Genomic DNA, 22,695 nt, shown 5'->3' with positions numbered 1-22,695 from the left:
ATGTTTGAGTACTTGAGTCATGTTACACTACACACCAAAATAAATTATGAACAAATTAAATATCACCACTAGCTAAATGTTAAAAAATACTGAAATCCTTTCAGAAACGGGCAATACAAATGAAAAGCTGCTGATCTCAGTGTGGGTAAGGATTGTATTTTAACATATAAATGTAAAGGAAACCACATCCAAGGCAAACCAGAAATGTCTATACAAAGGTGAAAACTTCTGAGTAGTAACATCTTGAGCAAAATGAAAATCAAATAAAGGTTTGTAGTTGGTGAATAATATGTAAGATGATTAATATTTTACTAGAGACATATTTGTAAATTATTGACATAACATCTGCACCTACTTGTGGACAGTTTTTTTTAAAAGGTATTGATACTTGCACCTAATGGGACTTGTACACACATCGATATAACAGGCAGCCCTGCAGGATTGCTAGCACACACTCTGAACACACTTGCAGCCACTATATCATTCAATGAAAATAATTTTGTTTTGAATAATTTTGCTCATGATTTATTTTCAGTGTGCTCAACAGAGTAGTAAAAATGATAAATATTTAAAAATAGCTTGGCTTTTAAAAAAGTTTTTAACCAAATTTATAATTCATAGGAAGTGACCTGGAATACTTTTTTCAACTGGAAGGTATATACTTAACTAAGTCAAAGTTTTTAACTTCTGGGTTATTTTGTTATTTATCTTCATAGAAAATCATCAAAATTCGATTAGGTAAATGGAAATTCATTTTTTTACCTTATTAATAAAAAATGACTCATTAATCACATATTAATTCAAAGGTCCAGAATCTGAACCATCAGCTGTAAAGGAACACTCTTAAAAATTGGAACAAAAATCACTGTGACAGTGAAATTTAAAAATTGGATGAGCAAGTTGATTGTAAGGATCACGACCTGTATGAGACTCACTTCTTTTATATGTGATGAAAATTATAGCTTTAATGGCAAGAAGCTGTATGTGCTAAACCTCATATTTAGCAACCTCATGTGCTAGACACCATCTAAATCCTGAAGTTCCCTAAGTCTGTATCTTTATCTCTGACCCCTCCCTAGCTTTCAGAGTTTTTATTCCCTCTTTAGGATTTATTAATAGAAAAGCTTGAGAAGCATTACTTTATTATTTTTTTTATTTTTTTTAACGTTTTTACTGGAGTATAAGTGCTTTACAATGGTGTGTTAGTTTCTGCTTTACAACAAAGTGAATCAGATATACATATACATATAGCCCCGTATCTCTTCCCTCCTGTGTCTCCCTCCCTCCCTCCCACCCTCCCTATCCCACCCTTCTAGCTGGTCACAAAGCACTGAGCTGATCTCCCTGTGCTATGAGACTGGAGAAGCATTACTTTAATTAACTTATCATTTCTTTTTTAAAATAATAATACTGCATTTATCAACTGCATGGGATAATATATATTCACAGATCCTTTTAAAGTAGTTTTTTAGTAGTTATTCATTTTCATCTTTTTGAGACACAAAAAGCTATAGGTTTTTAATAACTACAACTTGATGTGTTTGGAGATAAGTATAAAACATTGAAACCATCATTCCAATCAATGTCATAAACTTATCCATCGTCTCCTATAATTTCTATATAGATGAAAGCATGTGAATATAATAAACCCATGTTGGCATAGGAATATTTAGAATAGGAAACGGGTAAACCATAGCATTTTCTCTTTCTTAAAGAAATCTACCAAACATGGCTTTCTAAATCAGAAAGCTTATTTTATTTCCTTGAGAACCTAAGGTATTCTAATTTTTTTTTTTTACAACTCTTTGAAGTATATTTACTTAGGAAGGGCAACATACAGCAGGATCTTCCCTTTTCATTTTGTTGGATAATTTTCTTTCAATTAATATTATCCTGGTTTAATCTTTTAAATGCCAACTTCTGTTTTAATCTTAATCTGAATTATTTGCTCTCTTCTTGGTATATTCTACATTATTTGATGGTAACATACCCATACTTTATCTTTACCAACTTGGTTGTCAAATGTATACCTATCCAAGGATTTAACAAGCATCTAATTTATCCAAAAATATTAATACCAAATGTGTCACTCTATTGCTATTCTAGAGGTTATTTAATTAAACACATTTTCAAGTCTAGAATGTGTAGTTTTAAAAGACTAAATCAGTACTAAAAGTTTTTACCTGACTTGCATTACATTTGTTATAAAGAAAAAAAAATATTGATTTATGCAAGGCACAAAAATCTTTTACTCTTTCTGTTTACAGCCGTATACACAACTATTTTCCATTCTTTTCTAACACAGGACTCATTTTGTTTTTTCACATTCTTGGGAATTCCAATCAGTTTAATTGTTTGACAGAATTTTCTTGCCTTTCCTTATAAGGTGTAAATTTTTCAAGTGCCAGCAACATATGTTAGAATATTTCCCAGGAGTGGAAGCTAACTGCAACTTGGTTTACTGGGACTTTTGTTTGAGGGCCTTTTTGCTTGTTTTATACCAATACGCTCTACATTCGAAACACAGGACTTAAAACCAATGACTTCCAAGCAAAAAACAAAAAACAAAAAAAAAAACAAAAAACCTACACTCTGTAAAATTACTTTGCTGTGATAGCTACATACATTAAGTTGAATTGCAATCATTTTTCACTGACACTAGTTGGTACTTTCGCTAAAATTAAAGTAGTTTTTACTTGTTGTAACAAATCTGTAGTATTAAAAGTGAGGCTTATGAAGCAAAATGTGTTCCTGTGCTATTGAACAATTTACATTGAGGACCCTCATTTCGTCTTCCATCCCATCTAATATTATCTCTCTAGAATACACCTCAGAAGGATAAAATTCATAAAACTCGATAGAAAAGAATCATGATTTCTTATGCCAAATACTTGTATTCCAGAAAATAACTGTTATTTCAACAACAAAAGTGCTCTACAGTATATTTTTTCAGCAAAGCATTTCCCGAGAGACCAACAAAATCAGGCACAGTATGTATGTATTCAATATCTTTAAAGATGGTACATAAATATCTACGACCAGAAGACAACCTTATTTGATAATACAAGATGTATATTCACTTACCATTGAAAAAAGGAGTAAGCCTATTAACATGGTTCAATTACTGAATGAACTTTCCAACCTTTACCTCATTTTTGACACCCTCATAAAGTATATATTTCACTCTGAGTTCTTTGACCTTTAGCTCCTACAATTCATGCATCTGACTTGGACTTAAATAATTATTGATGCACATTTTCTATATTCTCAACACTTTTGAACTAATTTAAAATAGATATGAATTAGTATTCAGGTTGTCATATGTTGTTGAAAAACTTGAACTCTAGTTTCATACTCAACAGTCTTTATCAAAGAAGCTGAATGGTTCTTTTAAATAAGTCACTATGTCACCATCAATTACAAGTATGCAATCAATTATGTTAAATGTTTTTTATCTCTAGAATGGCTTGATGAAATGTTACTCCATTTAAAGAACAACAACAACCCTTTAGATTGGGCAGGTTATGTCAAGTGAGTTGAATATGTAGTTGTGTAGGGATTGTGGTAGACTCTATTATTAGTTACCATTTATAACAGTGCATCTCCCTGCAGTGGCCCTGCACATGGGAGGATTATACGTGTGTGGTCTCCTGGCTGCGTGACTTCCTTGGTCCCATGAAATGAAGACAGACCTGACATATGCCACTTTCAGACAGGAGCTTAAAGGCTAGCATGTAGCTTGTCATATCTGTTCCAGACAGAGGCTATTCCTTCAACCTGGGACCCAGAATGAAGACGGTACAGAGCTGAGCAACAGAAATCTGTTCCTGAAGTCTATCCTGGATGATACAGGGGCCATAAATTGAAGTATGGTAAATCAAAACCCTGATGCCATTTGGTCCTTTGTATCATTCTGTTAATGTTTACTTCATTAAATCATTATAGATCTTTTATTTATTTGCAAACATGAGTGAATACTAAGCAAAGTTTATGGGAGAAAAGTAAGTGTAAGGATTTTGTTGATACAATGGAAATCCTACACAAAATAATTTAAGAAGTGATCCCTCTAACATCTCTCTGCCCCTGAGTCAGATTGGACTCATCAAAGTAGAAAATTCAGAAATATTTCACCTTTAATAAGTAAATTTAGCAGATTCATATGCTAAGTGAAAAAAAATAAATAATAAATATGAATTAGTAATCATAGACATACATCATTTCTTTGGTAAATAATGTCATATATAAATCATGTCTTTGGTAAAAGCAATCAAAAGCAATTACTTACAATGACAACTCCTGACTACCTTTAGCTCACCCTGTTTGGAGTTCCAGCAAAATTAGTAGAATTGCTACTTAGTCACCAATAGCAAGTAAGTACTCTACATAACCCAAGTATTAGTTAACTTTCTTAGAGCTTGCATTTGAAAAATAGCTCAGCTACTTTCTCCAGTTACTGAAATTTGCACCGTGATTTGATTTGTGTTACACTGGAAAAAAAAATAATTTTGTTTGACTTTAGAAGATAAAGTAACATGTGTTATCAAAATGGCATTTTATATGGAGTGGAAAAATTATTTAAAATAAACTGTGAAACAACAGATGTAATAGGAATAAATGGGAAATAGTTGAGTGTTATTCAATTTCTTTAACATAAATTAGACATTTTTGAAAACTGACTTTTTCCAAGATTCTGGAGTTCTACTCAGTACTTTGAAAAAGTAGTAACTGAACACACAATTTCTAAAATAACTACCAAAAAATTATTTAAAACCTAGACTTTGATGTAACTGAATAACTTTATTCCCTGTTTTTCATCAGTTTTTGTTCCTGAAGTTAACCTAACACAGATTTAGAAATAATAAACTCTTGAAAATTGAAAATTTAATTTAATTAAGGAATTCAAATAAATTTTTAATCCAAAGCAGAGTATTCTTAGTATCATGCAGCTTTAACATAGAATATACCATGTTTATCTTTGGGTTTAATTATGTAAAAAAAAAAAAACAGAAAGAAATAAATGAATTAAACCTTCTTATTTACATATTTTAGGAAGAAAAAAAGAAACTAAAAATTATATTGATGAAAGTAGGTCTGGGAATCACATGTTAACCTTGCACAAATAAATACCTTCTGACCTGAAATACCCTGTGAAAATTCTGAGGACAAATAATAGCATTCTCAATGTGTATACTTTTCAAAATTAGAGGAATTGCTAGAATATTTAACTCCAAAATGCAAAGCAACATGGACTTCATGCTTTTTCCTGACTAATGGTTTTTAACATGAAGGTCATTTTCAACTTTTAGGAACAAATAAATACCATTTGCAATGAAAATATGACAAATATAATTTTCTTAGGTCATTTATAAGCTTTTCCATCAGCAGCACAGAAATCAAATTTATTTTCTTTCTCTCAGAAACTCTTGAAGTGCCAAAACTTTTCAGCTATATTTAGATTTTCCAACTGTAGCTCTATCTGGTCTTATGTCTTACGGCCCAAATTCTGGGTTAGAACCTCTATAGTTGCTGGCCTAACAATGACCTGTGACAACTCTGGGTCCTGTTGATCCAGACCATTAAAAAAAATAGCATAAATATACAATAGTCTCTGATTTTTAAGAGGCCAAGAAAGATACTATCTTGAAGACTCTGAACATACTGTTCCATGAGCATTTGCTGCGATTTTTTCTCTTGTAACTTTTCAAGCCAAATTATGTTGCCTCCACCTAATGTTGCAAAAACTTTGGGTGAAAGCCCAAAGTGATTCTGAGGCTCTGGTATGGTTCTGTGTAACCTGGCATCTTTCCTGGAAGTTAACTTTGTTAGGCGGCTATTTCTATAAACAAACTGAGTAATAGAAAAGACACATGATGAGATGAAATGTTACTACCTGCATTTTCTCTACAACCCTGTAAGGAACTAGTGCTTAGTAGTTAATTATTAGAAGCTGACACCATGAACTGGGTTTCCACAACCTTTACAAAGGCCTTTTATACTGGCTGGATTTTACTTTCAAATATGTTATTTTTTTCTTCTAAAAACCACGCCATTGAATTTTCTTTGTAGGCATATTACTTGTATCAATTAGCTGTTGCTCTGTAACAACTAGCCCAAAATTTAGTGGTTTAAAACAATAATCTTGTATTTGTTTACAATCAAGTATCTGGGTTGCTCTTAGATATTCTTGAACAGTGATATGATCACAAGTCCTGGACCTCCATGACAGGTGAGTCAGTACACTAGGCAGCAGGAGTATTTCTGGATGTCATTCACACATCAGTCTGGCTATCCATAACTTAGCAATGCCTGCAGCAAGCTCAGGCTATGGTGTAAGCTCTTTGACTCTTGAGTCATATGACTCAGAAAATTCAATGAGGAATTACAGTATAATGCTGCTGTGGAGTTTGTGGCTGGGTTAGAACAGACTGAGCACCTGATCACAAGACGTCAATTGACTATGTGACTTCAGCTTCCCACGATGAGCCAGGCATTGTCAAATCCATTGAATAATAATATTGGACAACAATCCATGGATAGAAATGCTATATTTAGAATTTGGCCCAAGCAGGTCCAGAGAGACTATGTAAGTTACATGAACACATGGCTCAAAGCCCCATTATATCTGTCACTATTGGAGGGAGTAGTGCTTCTCCCTGAGCTTGCACCTATGGCCTCATGGAAGTTCCTAAAAGCCAACTGATGAAGGATGAAAAAACTCAAGTCTGATTCATGAATGGGTCAGCTCAGTATGTTGGTGAACACCAAAAATATGAACTGTAGCTGCACCATAGGCCGACCCTGGGGTGAGCCTGCAGGACAGTGGTGAGGAGAAATCTTCCCATGGGGAGAAATATAAGACATAAACTTGACCTGTTCACTCTGTAGAGAGCAGGGTAGCCTGAGGTAAGCATATAGACTGATTTCCGGAAAGTGGAGAATGACTCTGCTTGTTGGCCAGAGGCCTGGAAGGAAACAGTCTGGAAGACTGGAGATAAAGAAGTCAGTGGACTCATGGGAGTGGGCACAGGACATGAAAATCATTGTGTTTCATCTTCATGTCTTAATGTCTACCAGAGAGTAAGTACACCAGATGACTTAATCAGTTGAAGCCCTCTAACCTTTTTCTTTAGCCACTTGGAACTTGTATACTACACTCATGAATGGAGTGTCCCTGGTAGCAAAGACGGAAACTATGCACAGATGCCAAACCACGGCTCCCTCTGACCAAGGATGATATAACTCCTACCACTGCTGATTGCTCAGTCTTCCAGCAGCAGAAGCACAACTGAGTCCTTAAAAGAGACTAACCAGGTGCCTGATAACAAATTCACTGTATCAGAGCCCTTCCTTTGAAAGTGGATCCTGGGATCCACTGTTTTTACTAAATAACCTATTATTTGGTAGCAATCAACCTAATAGAATAATTGAATGACTTCTTAAAGACTCAGTTAAGGTGACAGCTTAGGGATTAGACCCTGTTTGGTTAGGGTGTTGTATAGCAAGATGCAATATATATACTGAATCATTATCTGATATATGTTACAGTGTCCCCAATAGCTAGATTATATGAGTCTAAGGACCAAGAGGTAGAAGCAGGAGTAGCTCCTGTAGTAACCCATTTGCAGCATTGATGCTTTTGACTTTTGCAACTTTGGCTCTGCTAGATTAAAAATTCTTGTTCTTGGGATGGGGGAGAAGTTTGCTTCTGGCAAGGATTAGTAATGGAATCACTGAACTTAAAGCTATAATCACTGCTATGTAACTATGGATACTCAAGCAGTGGACCAACAGACAAATAAAATAGCTGCTATAATCATGAGGATAACTGGCCCCATTATAATGAGAAGGTGAAGTTGCTTCTGTACAATGGGAGTTGGAGAAATGATTCAGGAACTCGGGGAATTCACTGACATGTCTTGGTGTTTCTGTGCCTGGTGAGAGCAGTGAACTGTCAACTGCAGCAAACAGAGCCTGGCAATGTCAAAAAATTAAGGGCTCAAATCCATCAGGTATGAAAATCTGATTCGCCTCATAAGGCAAACACAACAGAATAGTTGCGGTCCTGATTGAGGGTGAGGAAAATCTAGAATGAGTGGTACAAGAAGTAGATGATGAATAGCAAATATGACCTCAGACACAGTGGCAGTAAAGGAGTGTAACTTATTCCACCACAACTTTTTTACTACCTCTTTTGAAGAAACTGAGGCCAGCCACCATCTTGGAATATTCAGAAATGGATTAAGGCTAACATGAGGTCCAAGTCAATTTGAGTATAGCAAGGAGTGAACTGCATCACATACTTCTTGTATCCTGCCTCACATCCTCTTGGCTTTACCTGTGACTCTAGCTGTAGCTGGTGTGAACATTTCTGAGGGCTTCACATTCCTTTGTCCTGACTTCATCTTGCCTCAAGCATGCACCAGGTATCTTTCACTTTCTGTCACTGATATTCTCTAGTCTAAGGAGTAGGACATATGAAAGAGCCTTCTTGGTGCACACACAGACACACACATACACACACATGTGCAGCCTAAAAGGCAAGAAGATTTAAAGATATTATCCCATCTGAGGTGACCCTAAACCAAACGGATGAGAAGCTGATGAACAAATGCTTCATTCTGTTAATCCTTGGGTGAAAATTCTGACAAGCATCCTAGCCACTTTGACCCACTCAATAACGTCCCTTGTAGTGCCTTTTCCTCCTTCTCTGTTTCACTCTTTCTAGTTCTGAATTATTGCTTTCTGGGACACCTCACAAATAAACTAGTTGCTACAAAATTCCTAGTCTCTAACTTTGCTTTGAGGGAGAACCCTGCCTAAGCCAGAGGGCATATATGGCAAAACTGTTTGCTTAAAGAAAATTCAAACCTAGCTTCCTATGAAAGGAGTGGATCATTTCTCCACTGAGATACAGCTGTCACTGTCATAAAATTTAGCATAAACACATACACCATTAAATGTCCTGCTATAAAATGTAACATCCAGCAATTACATACTAAAGGATTTAAGGTGACATCATTCATTATAGTATGTGAATGATTCTCCTGGCTAAATGGGAATTTAGTGTTAAGTAGCTGTAAAAGCTGCCAAAAAGCAAATGTTATTGAAACAAACATTAGCAACTTATGACTACAACCTGGGTCATCCTGACCATAGCTACTATCTCTATTATGGAGCCATTAGAAACCACTATAGGGTTATATCCAAGTTGAATAGGAAAATAATTTACTTGAAATTTTATACTTATAGGTGAAAGAGACTGGGGCATAATCATTATAGATTTTACTTTCTTTGTAAGGTTTTATTGTTGTTTTTCATATCCTCTTCCTAAATAGAGACAGATGAGGGGTAGGGGATTAAGCGATCTTCCCAGGGAAAATTAGCAATGTTCTTCCATGGGTCAAATTAAATATTTTGAGGGAGAAAACATTTTAAGTGGCAAAAGTAGGTAGTTATTGAGGGTATTATCAAGTATGCATTCACAGAGTGAAAATCTTAACCAAGAATTTAAAAATAAAACCCACAGTCTTATTTTAAAAACAGGCATTTACAATTTTTTTTGCAAAGATAATATGCATTTGATATTATGATTCTCCCAAGTTAATGCAATGGCCTTTTGTTATCTGACTTTTACTAAATTATAAGGTGGTTTAAAGATGTAGGCAAATAGCTGGTAGAAACTGAGTATTAACTATTTAATATCATCCCTGAGAATTCAGGATTGAACTTCAACTTTCCTCCTGGGGTAATTTTAACTCATTATCTCCTATAATCTTTAAAGACTTGTGATCTATATAAGTATACACTTTAAGGATCAGGATTTTCATGACATACAATGAGACATTCTACAGTTATTAGAAACAAAACATACACTGAAGTTGCCAAGATAACGCTACTGCTTCTGATTAAGAATGTGTTAATTCACTGATGCTTGAGAACCATCAAAATTTCTTAAATTACATTTTAACTATTATGTTTTTGATAAAAAGTGCAGCGTGAGCTGAATATTTGTCATTTAACTTGTAAATCCATGAAGAAAGATGACTTCATAAGTCCCTGAGTCATTAACAATTAATCAGATTTCTTCAACATAACAATTGAATGACTGGGAAGAAATCTTGAATTTTATGAAACCCTACACATTTCTCTCTTTTGATGCTGTAAATTATGTTATTTCCAAAATCAAGCTCAGTAAGTGGTAACTTAAAAAAAATTCATGCTTAGATCCAAAAGAGGGATTACAACATCTCACATATATTCTTATTTAAGCAATATAGTATATCTTTAGATTCAATAAATCTTCCTAATATTTGACTACATATTTATTTTCTAACAGAAATGAGTGTTGATAAAATTCATCAGTCAATAACAGCCAAGAATAACTTCCTTAGATAAGTCATGGAAAATATATTTTCATGTTTAGGACAAAAATTACACAAGTGTGTCATTGCCTCCCTTGAATCCTCCATTCTATGACAGGACAGCGAGAAAGGACTGCCATCAGATGAATAACATCTAGGGCCATGGGATTTCAGGTTTATACTTAACAACATAAATAGAGACCTCCTTTGAATACCTCTCCAGAGCACCCAGCCAAATCAAATCAGCAAAGTCAGTGTTGAAATGCCAACTAGCCACCAGATGGCAGCAATGCTTTTATGAATAATGCGGCATTGTGTGCAGTCCATCTAAGATTTCTTATGTTAATAATAGAACAATCCTTACTTTAGCAAAAGGACAGATTTGTTCGTAATGAGGCCAGCCATTTTTTTCATGTCACTAGTTATATTTTGTGGGTTCTATTTGCTTTCTTGAATTTGGCCCCCCCCGAATATTTATTTTCTTATACATTAAACATTAAATTGTTGTTGAATTTCATTTTGATATCATGGTAGAAAATGCCTGTGGCTTGAAACAAATATTTTCCTTTCTGATGGACAAATAACATCTGCGGTTGTAAATGTTCCAGTGTGGCTGTCAAAAGAGAAGGGTTTCACATAATTTCCTGCCACCCTCATCAGTCATCCTATGCATCAAAAGAGTGTGTTCATAACCTCCCTTCCCACGAATTGATTTCAAATCTATCACAGATCTCAAATATCAGAAGTTTCTCTTCTATTTATCATGGGTGTGAGAATTTTGAAAAATGAAGCACTGTTTAAATTCAAGGTTAAAAAAAAATCCGTAAAAACTATCAAGGTCTATATTACTCGGGAAGGGAATCCTCAATATCAATGTTTCTTTCCCTTTTTGGGCTGTTTGCAGATTTGTTAATTTTTCCACTGTAAATTTTTTTGGTTTGCACATGTTCACCAAGGAAGTCAGACTTAGAATTTCTCCCAGTGCTGGAAATAAAATGTTAGGCAAAGTGGTGGGATGAAGGCCAAGGATCTAATAGCTCTCTACTAAAAAGAAATTCATCTAAAGTCTCCAAGTGAATGTGCCTCCCTTGGTCAAATCACCTCATACTGATCTGTTGTCTGAAAACAGTTTAAACAGCTTCCTTCCTGATCCTTCCCCACCATCAGGCATTTCATTTCATCCTTTCTCTTAGATCATTTCTCAACGTTCTGTCAAGATAAAAAAAACAGCTTCCTCTCCTTTTCAAATACCGAGAATCCTTAACTGTCCTGCAGTGTTTACAGCCTTGCTTTTGAATATTTATTTTCTACTAAATTTTTAGTAACATATTTAACTCATATATTGAGAGGCTGGATAGATTCTACAAGTGGCCTCTCCAGTTCTGTATGAATGCTGGCATTTTCCTTTAATTTTAAACTTATTTTTTTTCTTGTGTACATTTCATACCTTTGTTATGGATGCTTGCTTTGTTATTTTCTTATACTGCTTTAAACATTGCTTTGAGGTTTGAGAGTTTTGCTCACCACTGCCCAGATTTTTCCCTGCTCAGTGACTTGTGGCATATAAATGCTGTGAATATATATATTTTTCTCTTGCTTTCAGGTCCAGCCTCATTACCTTATGTTTCTAAAAACTGAATGGCGTCAACTATATCTCTGCCAGTGATCCTACATTACCCAAAACCACTCAATTTTATTTCACCCTGTGTCACCCTCATGGACAAGCTATAAAATGTGATACCATTTATTGGCCCCATCTATTATTTACCAGCTTTAGGGATTAAATCGTTCCTTTTTCTGGAAAAAGCCTGTTTACTATTAAAAGAAATCATATTCATCATGAAATAAACACAGTTGTTCTCCTTTAAAATATAAAATAAGAATTTTGAAACAGATATGAAAAAGGAATAAATTGGTTTGAATGTTGTCTTGCTAGCATCAGTGTAATACCTTTTGTACTTTACAAGAGGAAAATTACAAATGGAAAAACCATAACACTTGATGATTCTACTTTGATGCCATGAAATCACCCATAGGCAGTGGTGGCTTTTGCTCAGGTGGGTGTTATGAAGGCCCAGGTTTGATCCCACATAACTCAGCTAGCCTCACTCTGGTTCTGCAGACATGGGGAACTGCACTGTTAGCCCATGTATGGCTCAGTGACCAACACACCAGTTCTACCAAAAACATCAAGAAACAGAGTGTGTTCCATAAGAGGAGGGGATTTACATCATGATGTCAATAAATGAAGAATGGCAATGTTGCATTTAGCCTGGTGTCAAACTAAAATCCAGAATTTATTCCAAATGGACAACCCTTATCTTTGAGCAGACGGAGCCGGCTATTCCAGAAGGCGATGTGAAGTGAGCTAACCAGTGACATAAGCCCATTAGGTAACACACATCCATTCTTCTGCTAAAATATTAGAAGTATAAGGAGACAAGTTGACATTTTCTCTTTTTTTCTTTATATTTTTAATTTTGATTAATTTTATTTTATTTTGGAACCTTAAAATCTTGGTTCTCTTGGCTAATTTGGGACTAAAAGGTACTAGTATGGCTATTGTCAATCTTTACTGTCATCCAGTAGTATTCTGCTTTGATGATAGTTTAAAAACAAATGAAGACAGTGATGTAGAAGACAGTGAGGTAGCATTGTGCCCTTTGGTAGTTAGTATAATAAAGAAGCTGTGCAAATGAGACCATATCCTCACAGACTACCATGCTTTATGGAATCACCAGGCAACATAAGCTTGCTATTGTTTTATTTGATAATACACCCAAGGTATCAGTATCTTAATTCTATACTTGAGATTATACCTGTTTTTTTACAGAGATCTTTATTACTTCTCAAAAGTTGAACCAGAAAAAAGACAGTGGTTTCCAAGTAACATGGTCTGAACAAATAGGCATGTTCTTCATTTGAGGGGTGTACTTGCCATCCAAGGACTTGTTTCTGTTTCTCTTTTATCAATCAGGCTAACATGCTCTTTGGGTCTCACCTTAGATTTTTGCAATCAATTTTATTTCCTGCCTCCAGGCTCTCTCCTTTGCAGTAAGTCTTATACACCCTTAACGTTAATATTCCTAAATCAAATCCCCAATTATAAAAAATTATATCCTTCCGTTCATCAAAATTCTTCTGTGAAATCCCATGGTAAAAATGAAGCCAAAATCATAAAAATAATATCTCTTCCCCTTCAATCAGAAAAAAAGTGTTGTCCTGATATCTAAGTAGGGGAATAAAAAGAGTTACTGTTGTCTCTCATTTGGGGGCATAGTTGCTGCACTTGTCTCTAAGTTCCCTTTTGCAAGATGCTCTCAATAGCTTGGTAGAGGCTTTCAGGGCAAAATGCTTTTCTTAAAGTGTTTACTGGGATATGACATTAATGAAATAACTTGTATTGATTAGATACTACATTAATTATACTATTTACTTATAGACTAGGATATTAAAAATAATTTCAGTAAGGTTTGAGGACACATATCCTTAGACAATGAATGAACAGATTTTCAATGGTATATTTAATCTTAGTCTCTTGGTTAAGTTCATAAGGTAGTACAGAGAGTACAGAGACCCTGAATTGCATTTCACAGAGGCATACCTCTCCTACCCATTTTCTTCCAAAATCCACATCTGGAATTGTTCTCAAAGTACTGTGAGATGATGTGGTTAGAAGATGAATACAACCCCATCTTATTTATGTTAAAAATCAGTCCTTTGGAGTTACTTTCAAATACAGGGCTGTTTCATTTTAACCTTAACACAGATGGGAGGCAGGTGAGTTAAAGGCTTCTCTCATTTCTTTGCTGTGAAGAACTGTAAGCTGGAGGAGGGGTCCTACCCTGGGTTCTACATAAAGTTACAACTGACATCGCCCAAACTGGAACACACGTCCCCAGACTCTTGTGCTCTCTCCACTGAACCTTCTGAATGATGGATGAATATCTAATAAGTAGATAAAATGATTGAGGACAAGAAAAAACTAAAAAAAAAAAAAAAAACAACTGTATTAGACATTAATGCTGCTCTTACTCTGGTTTATTTTTAATGCCATGCCTTTTAAGATACTGTGAGTAATTCTCCAAAGTGAAACCAGCTTTACTTGAAATCTAATGCATATATGAATGTGAAGAATCATCCTTTTGCATTTAGTCTAACTACAAGCATTGAAAAATGAAAGAGAAAATTGATAAAAGCTCAGATTTATTTTAAACCATCACTTTTCACAGAAGGAAATGGATAAAAGCAAAATACCAGTAGTTTTCCTTTTGGCTTAAAATGACATTTTCCAAGATGTTATTAAATTATCTTCACATTAATAAACTTAAGTAGTACTTAAAGATTTTAAGCTAAGACATATTCAGATCAGGAAGAGCTATCAAATTATGTTTAAATGTAAAGCATATCCATGGAAAATATTACATGAATACGTTTAATATACATTATAGTCAGAAGACTCCATCCAAAGTCAGAAAAGAAATACAACTAATGATAAATCTATTCTGAGATTTACTTTTAGGGACAGAATTGGCTTCCTTGAGATATTTTTTATACATTAAAAATGAATCTCAAATCCAAGAAATTTGGCCATGGTTTTTGTTGAGGTTATAAATTGGTGGTGAGAGGAAAAAAAAACAGACTTTCATCTTCTTGAGTCACTTAATTTTTTTCTGCCTTTAAGGCAGGCAATTGATATAGTTCTAATCAACCATAATTCATTAATAGTAGAATTATCTTATTTAAATCACGTAATCTGTAGATAAGCCTGCTTCATGTTCATGGGTGAAATTTTTTGAAAATTTTATTTGAAAGGAAACTCAGAAAAACTAAGGCCTAGTCACAGTCTGGCTCTGAGAAAAGGTTTAATTATTTCAAATGAGTAATCAACTACTGTTGTAATGAAAAGGACCAAGAAAACAGATAGTATTTTTCTCATTCTTAACCCCCATTTTAAAAAGTGACTAGAGTTGACACTCCAGAAATCATCTTGGAATATAGAGCCTATATTGTGGACACAATTTCTTAAAATTTTTTTATGACAATGAATTTCTTTTCTTTTTCTTTCTTTTTTTTTTTTTTTTTTTTTTTTTTTTACTAAAACAATGCAATTTTAGCCTTAGCAGTAACCACTGAATTGGTTAAAAGGTTTCCAGTCTTCTGGTTTAAAAATGCAGTATGGGATATAGTCTCTATCTTCGTATATTCTTTGGGGAGGCAAAACTAATTTACATGACAGGAGTAAAGAATATTTTAGTGCTAAATTAAAAGGCATGGAACTAATTACAGTGCTTGGGACCATCATATATTTAATAAGAGGGCAGCTTCTTGGAGGCTGGGAATGTTTTAGAGGTGTGTCATCTATTTATTTGATAGCCATATCATGAACTCCTTTTCCCCAGACTTTCAAAAATGTTTAGCTCAGAGAGCCTTATGTTCAAAGGAAGGAAGGTAACCTGAGTGAAACTTTTCCTTCAACTTTGAAACAAAAAGATATTAGATGTTTAAAAATTACCGATTGTTATAAATTATTTTACAACCATTTTCTCAACTGAACTTCTGTTGAATAGCTTTGTAAATGCTTGACGTATCCGTGAGGAAAGAGAAGGTGACAGAAGCACTGCTTATGTTACAGATGCTGCCTGACAATACTGCCATCCTTTCACATGGTTTTATTTAGTTATTACAAGTATCTCTCTGTAAATGACATTTAGGATTATTTAAGATTATGTTGTAATCCTTTTAATCCTCAGTGCTTTAAATTTCAGGCTAAACACCAAAGAGCAAACTAGCACTTAGCAGAAATGCTTAAAACATGTGATTTGAACATAAATCTTTTTATTCACTCTTTCCCTGATGAAGACCTAGGGTTGCTCTTAACTAAGAAAACTCGTACCACATTTCATTACAATTTACTCGGTTGCTAAATGCTTTTTCAAGCTACATCAAACTTGTGATGGTCCTTGACAATTATGCTAAATGCAGAATTGAACAAAAGTTAGCATCAATGAACATTTATTAGTTTAACTTAGAGTGTGTATGACCTTTATAATAAGTACAATATGTCTTTCAGTGTTGGTAGTGTATGTGTGTGGAAAGGACCATTCTATTTCTTAACGTCAAGCTATTACATGTGGGTATATACATTGACACATACATCATATATGCATACATGTATGTACATTTATACTTTAAACACATATTATGACTTGTCTATGCCTACTTAACATCTATATATTATAGAAGTTGCTAAATATCTTTAATATATTATTTATTATTAAACTACTTATGTCAAAAACTGCTCTAAAATAGGCAGATATTCTTGAACTTAGCCAGTGAGCATCATTCTGAATTACTGAAAACAGTTGAATACAAAACCTAATTAATTAATGCTGTCACAGTTATGTTACTACATACCAATCAAATAAGATTGAATCTACATCAAGAGTTTAATAAGACTTTGACTATAAAGAAAATTTGACTTTTAATGCAAAAAGAAAATGAACTCAAATGTCCAAATGACATATACAAAGGAAACAAATGAAATACTTCCATTTTTTTGTGTCACAAATGTTTGCTTCTGAGTCTTTCAAGCATATCTCAGGCACGTATTTGTTTGTTTTCCTCTTCATTTTAAGTTCAACTTCTCTAGAGACATTGTAATTATGTGGTATATAACTGCTAATCCATCAACTTTTTAAAGACAGATTTCAAATTTTAAATTATTTCTAATTTTGCTTTTCGTTGATTTTTCTTGAACCAAAAATCTCAATAGTCATTTGCTATCTGTAATCTATAATTCATAAACTGAGATTGAACACCATGCCTAATTCAAACTTGGTATTCTAAAGCTATTTCTGATGTAGCACATCGGCTAAAACTGTGATGGTCTTTTTCACTGAGGAAGAAATACTTCATTATCCTGTAGGTAATGAAGCCCTTGAACACACACGCTCAGATACCCAACAATGCCTTAATACCATGTTTTTTAGATATAATCATGTTTATTCTGATCATTTGAGAGTTATTCCAGCTAATGTACCTAATCAAATATTGATGCAAGTCATCTAGAGCTAGCTCTCTGACAAATCCTTCCCGATGCTTTTTTGTTAACAGAACTATAAAAGCTAATCTATACTGTTCCTCTCGAAACGCTTACTTTCACTATGGATACGTATTAGTCAATTTTACCTAAGCTCATATGTTTAGATGATGAAAAGATTTCAGCATGACAAGAAAACCACAGTTCACCCCAAAAAGCATGAAGCAGGAAATGAAACCTGAACCTTTCTTTAGTTTTATCATTTGCAACATCCTTATCATCACCTCTTGTTTCTCTAAACTAAAGGGTACAAGACAAAAAAAGATAAACTGGATGTAAGAAAACTGAAGTCCCATGAACTGCTCAGGTATCTTACAAACAAAGCTAACTGGCAAGATTTTCACCTCCAAAAAGCTACCAAAACTGAGAATAGTTTTAATATCTTTGGAGGTACCTACATTCAGAAATAAGAAAAATGAGTAAAATATTATAACAGAGGTAGTCACACCCCAAAAAGGTTAGGATGATACATATTATCAATGTAGTGGTTTAAATATACATCTATGTATATTATATTCACAGCTATGTAAAATTATACTTAAATATTTTCTTCCATATTCGCAGCCCTTTACACATCATACATATTTGATTATCATCCTCATTTGTGATCTAACTTAACTCTTCATAAGGTTAACAGAAGGAAATGAAAAAGTCTTCCATAGTTCAACTCCGAGGGTTTCTACTATTCAAGAATTGTCAGTGTCAAATTTTAATGTCTTTATTTTTGTTTTGTTTTGTTTTTTTAATGTCTTTATTTTATAACATTGATGATTAGGATGCTAAACTCACAATACATAATAAAACTAAACCACTTAGCTCACCCTGTCCTGTTCAGAACTAGCCATACTGATTATCTAAGTTGTCACAGAGGCTAGGATTATAGCCCCTAAATTTTCTTATTTATAGCAGAATAATAAAAAAAAAAGCAAGAGATTGGGAGACAGAGTATATCACTGATCTACAATTCCTCACTTTAAAACAAAATTTAATTTTACTTCTTGATTCTGTAAGTTCACCTTCTAATCACTTTGGGCTTTAGTCCTTTGAGTTCTTGGCAAGTATGTTTAGTTTTCTTTATTTCTTTTTTTGTTTTTCTTCCTCCCTTCCTTTCTTTCTTTCTTCCTCATTTTTGGTTAAAAAGAAAAACAAAAACAAAAAACCTCTACCATATAAAAATGAATACCTAAATTGAATTCATCTATAATCAGAAAAATAAGTTATTCCATAATATGTTAAATGTGTTTTTTCATTTCATTTTGTTTTGTTTTTTTAATTAACATAAGTCCGAATTATTTGGCTAGAACTCATTTAGCATTTGAGAAATGCAAAAACAAACTGAAAATCAGTTTTTTCTTCCCAGTGAGAGTTCAGATAAGAAATGTCACCTACCTATACTTCTATAAGACCCAATACATTAATTTTAGTGATACATTTAAGAACAGAATTGACTTTTCTTCAAGGGCTAAGATGGTCTCAGAAGACATTTGATACAATAATTATGATAATCTAGTTCCTACTAAATGATATAAATTCTAAAATATACCTGTAAAGTTATTGGTTACTTTGGAGATATAAAAGTAAATTAAATGTCATGTAAATATAGAAAAAGATCAACTTCCATAATCTGAAGTTATTAATTGCCAAAGGGATTTCAGTAACATCATATGTGGAATATTAAGTTTTCCCATTTCCTTTCTTTCAAGGATTTCATCTGGTGCTTTCCATTCAAAGGAACATGATTGAAATTATTAATCACAGTTATTTTTTTCCAAAAAACTAAATTATACAATATGAAAAATCCAATTTTTATAACTGTGCAGCTCTCTCCATCCCCCAAGTTACACTGGTAAATATAATTTATGACTGGAAAGCAGGAATGGCAATGAATGCAAATAGTTTATCATAATTAGCAAATCTTACTTTGTTTACATCTGAAAGTCCTACATTAAATTTATTTAAGCCAAGCATTCTAGGTTTGAACCACAAACAGCTATCAAATACACTGCAAAATTCAATGACTTTCGGGGATATAATTAATCACCACACAACATATATTTTGTGTTTAGATAGCAAGCAGTCACCAGGGAAAAACAACAAAACAACCAAAATTCAACTAGGAAGAGAAGCCAGGTTTTTCACAATGACCTCCACACTAGTTCATGCACATGAAAACATCATAACAAGGTAGTCTTGTTTTGATTACCCAAGAGAGCTCAGATTTAGAAAGAATAGGAATAATTTGAATCTATGTAGCATTCTTACCTGAAAGACATTCTTTCTGCTTGATTTTTCTTTGGCCCATTCAATATATGCCCCACACAAATCCACACTTTCTGGTTTGTGCCCAGTTTTCTGCAAACGAAAATGCAATAGGAATAAAAAGCATACAACACTGGAGATGCATGTCAGAAAAAATAAAGCTTTATTGACTTAGCAGCTATATATTTATGGTATAAAGACTTTCTTATCTTTTTTCCAGTTTCAAATAGATATCCTCACCATCATGTTCATTGCAGCATTATTTACAATAGCCAAAACATGGAAATGACCTGTGTCCATCAATCCATCAATGGATGAATGGATAAACAAAATGCTTTATATAATATAATGTTTTATATTATGTGTGTGTGTGTATACACACACACACACACACACACACACACATGTAAGTTAGACAGGAGACAAATTCTGCATGATTTCACTTTTATGTGGAATCTAAAGTCTAACTCATAGAAACAGGGTGGTTACCAGGCACTGGGGTAATTGGAAGATATTTGTCAAAGGGTACAGACTTTCAGTTTTAAGATGAATAAGTTCTGGGGATTGAATATACAGCATGGTGACTATAGTTAACACTTTACTGTATACTTGAAAGTTGCTAAGAGAGTAGATCTTAAATGTTAGAACCACACATACACACACACAAAAAGGTAACTATGTGAGGTGATGAATGTTACTAACTAGCCTTAGTGTGGTAATCATTTCACAGTATATCAAATCACCACATTTCATGCCTTAAACTTACACAATATTAATTGTCAATTATATCTCACTAAAGCTGAAAAAAAGAAAAAACAAATTTAATAAATATTAAGTGCCAACTGTATGCCTTTTAGAAATTCATTTTTCAGACTTTAAGTCTATACACATAAGTATAATGTGTATTTGTATTTAGTAAATTTAATTTAGATCAAATAGATTATAGCGTGTGCCTCCTTTCACACAATACAATGTGTATGTTAGTGAAAATCTGTTTTTACTTCAGTAATTCAATAATAATCAGTTAATGGGAATATCCTCTGTATTTGTCTCTTCATATTTTTATTTAGTTCAAGTGAATCACACTTACATAACTTTAAATTTGCAGAACTCCAAACATTAAGCAAAAACTTACCTGTTTGGGAGATTTTTTACTATTTTTAAAGAAAGTTAAGCCACATTTCAAAGACTCCAACTATTTTCATATGTTCTGAGCTACTCTAGGTTTTCCTATAGATAAATTCAGTTTCCTCAAGCCATTTTCAATAGAATACTTTAAAATTTTAGTGTAAAAAGCTTATAATATGTTTAGACAATGTGTTTAACAGTATGAACTTTAGGTTAAAGCATAAAATTATGGGAAAATGGCAAAAATTTTACAAGAAATCTGTCCACAATTGTTGCCTCATAGCCACTATATTCTATTGGTTTAAAAGAAATAAATTATTTTTCAGAAGAAGCCAGAAATATGGGGTTTTTTAATAGTAAATTGTGAGATTTTTTGATTTTTGGGAACTCAATAAAAATTTTTTTGGAAACATTATACAGGCCAAGCATAACTGTCCTTCAGGATAAATTCGGCTGGCAAGATGGCAATTGATAGCATAGCTTTCCTTTGTTATTTGGTAGTAATCTCAGGAAAAACTAATCAAGATGAGCATGACTCTTATGGATGGCTTCAGATAGAGAAATATTTTTACTGTTTTCCCATAATCTGCCACCCAGGTCATCACGGCTGTGGAAAATCTCAAGGCACAATAATAATGTTCATTGTTGAGTGATTTATGACATAGAAAAATTAAGTAAAACCTGCTTCTACAGTTAATTGAATTATGGGACACTCAGAACCAATAAACATATATAACAAAAAAGATTATCTCTCCCACATAATGCAGTCAGGAGAAAAAGATGGAATATGATTTTATATAAGAAGCACTTTTTATGGGCCAAACAAACACTTCTCTATGTGTTTTATGGCTATCAATTCTTTTAATTCTTATAATACCTGTATGAAGTAGGTATTATTTTTTTAAATAAATTTATTTATTTTATTTATTTTTGGCTCTGTTGGGTCTTTGTTGCTGCATGTGGGCTTTCTCTAGTTGTGGCAATCAGGGGCTACTCTTTGTTGCGGTGTGTGGGCTTCTCATGGCAGTAGCTTCTCTTGTTGCAGAGCACAGGCTCTAGGGGCATGGGCTTCAGTAGTTGTGGCATGTGGGCTCAGTAATTGTGGCTCACAGGCTCTAGAGCGCAGGCTCAGTAGTTGTGGTGCACAGGCTTAGTTGCTCCGCTGCATGTGGGATCTTCCTGGATCAGGGCTCGAACCCATGTCCCCTGCATTGGCAGGTGGATTCTTAACCACTGCGCTACCATGGAAGCCCAGTAGGTATTATAATTATTACCATGTTACAGGTAAGAGAATATGCCAGAATGGTTAGGTAAGCTTTCCCAAGGTAACATAGGTAGAAAAGGAGGTGCCAGGATTTAAATGCTAGCAGTGCCCCTCCAGAGTCTGTTTTTAACCACTATGTAGTCCTTAAAAATTGAATATACACTATGATCATATTCATGCTAAAACATGAAACATTTTGGGAAAAGATATGCTTTTCTTACTAGACTAGTACAGACATATTGATCTTGTTTCTGTCCTTCTCTGTTGAACTTGATCTTCCCATTGGGCCTTTACACCACCTGTTTACCTGGAATATCTCCCAATCTTCACATGGCTGACTCCTTCTTCTCCATCATGTCTCAGCTGAATGTCACCTTGTCAGAGGTCTTCTCTCTGTCTTATATAAAATCATGGCATTCCAGGACTCCTGATTACTCTCTACCTATTTATTTTAATTTCACCACAGCCTTCCTCCTAACTGAAATTAATATATATATATATATATATATATATATATATATATATATAGTTTTATAGGCTGACTGTGTTTTTCTCCCACTGGAATTTAACTCCCTGAGCTG

At 33.8% G+C, this 22,695-nt stretch overlaps 1 protein-coding gene across 2 annotated transcripts in view; it reads right to left on the bottom strand.

Moving 5' to 3' along the window:
* The window catches only part of ARHGAP15 (Rho GTPase activating protein 15), a 618,249-nt gene that overhangs the window by 474,821 nt on the left and 120,733 nt on the right, over positions 1–22,695 (bottom strand). For both annotated transcript variants that reach the window (XM_082630937.1, XM_082630938.1), the window contains exon 6: positions 19,726–19,815. In XM_082630937.1, coding sequence (XP_082487063.1) covers positions 19,726–19,815 — 90 coding nt within the window. The remainder of the gene's footprint in view (positions 1–19,725; positions 19,816–22,695) is intronic.

This window comes from Mesoplodon mirus (assembly GCF_964341445.2).
Source record: "Mesoplodon mirus genome assembly, chromosome: 8".
NCBI lineage: Eukaryota > Metazoa > Chordata > Mammalia > Artiodactyla > Ziphiidae > Mesoplodon > Mesoplodon mirus.
Note: the sequence above shows the minus strand (reverse complement) of the source record. Positions and strands in the feature narration are given on the sequence as shown.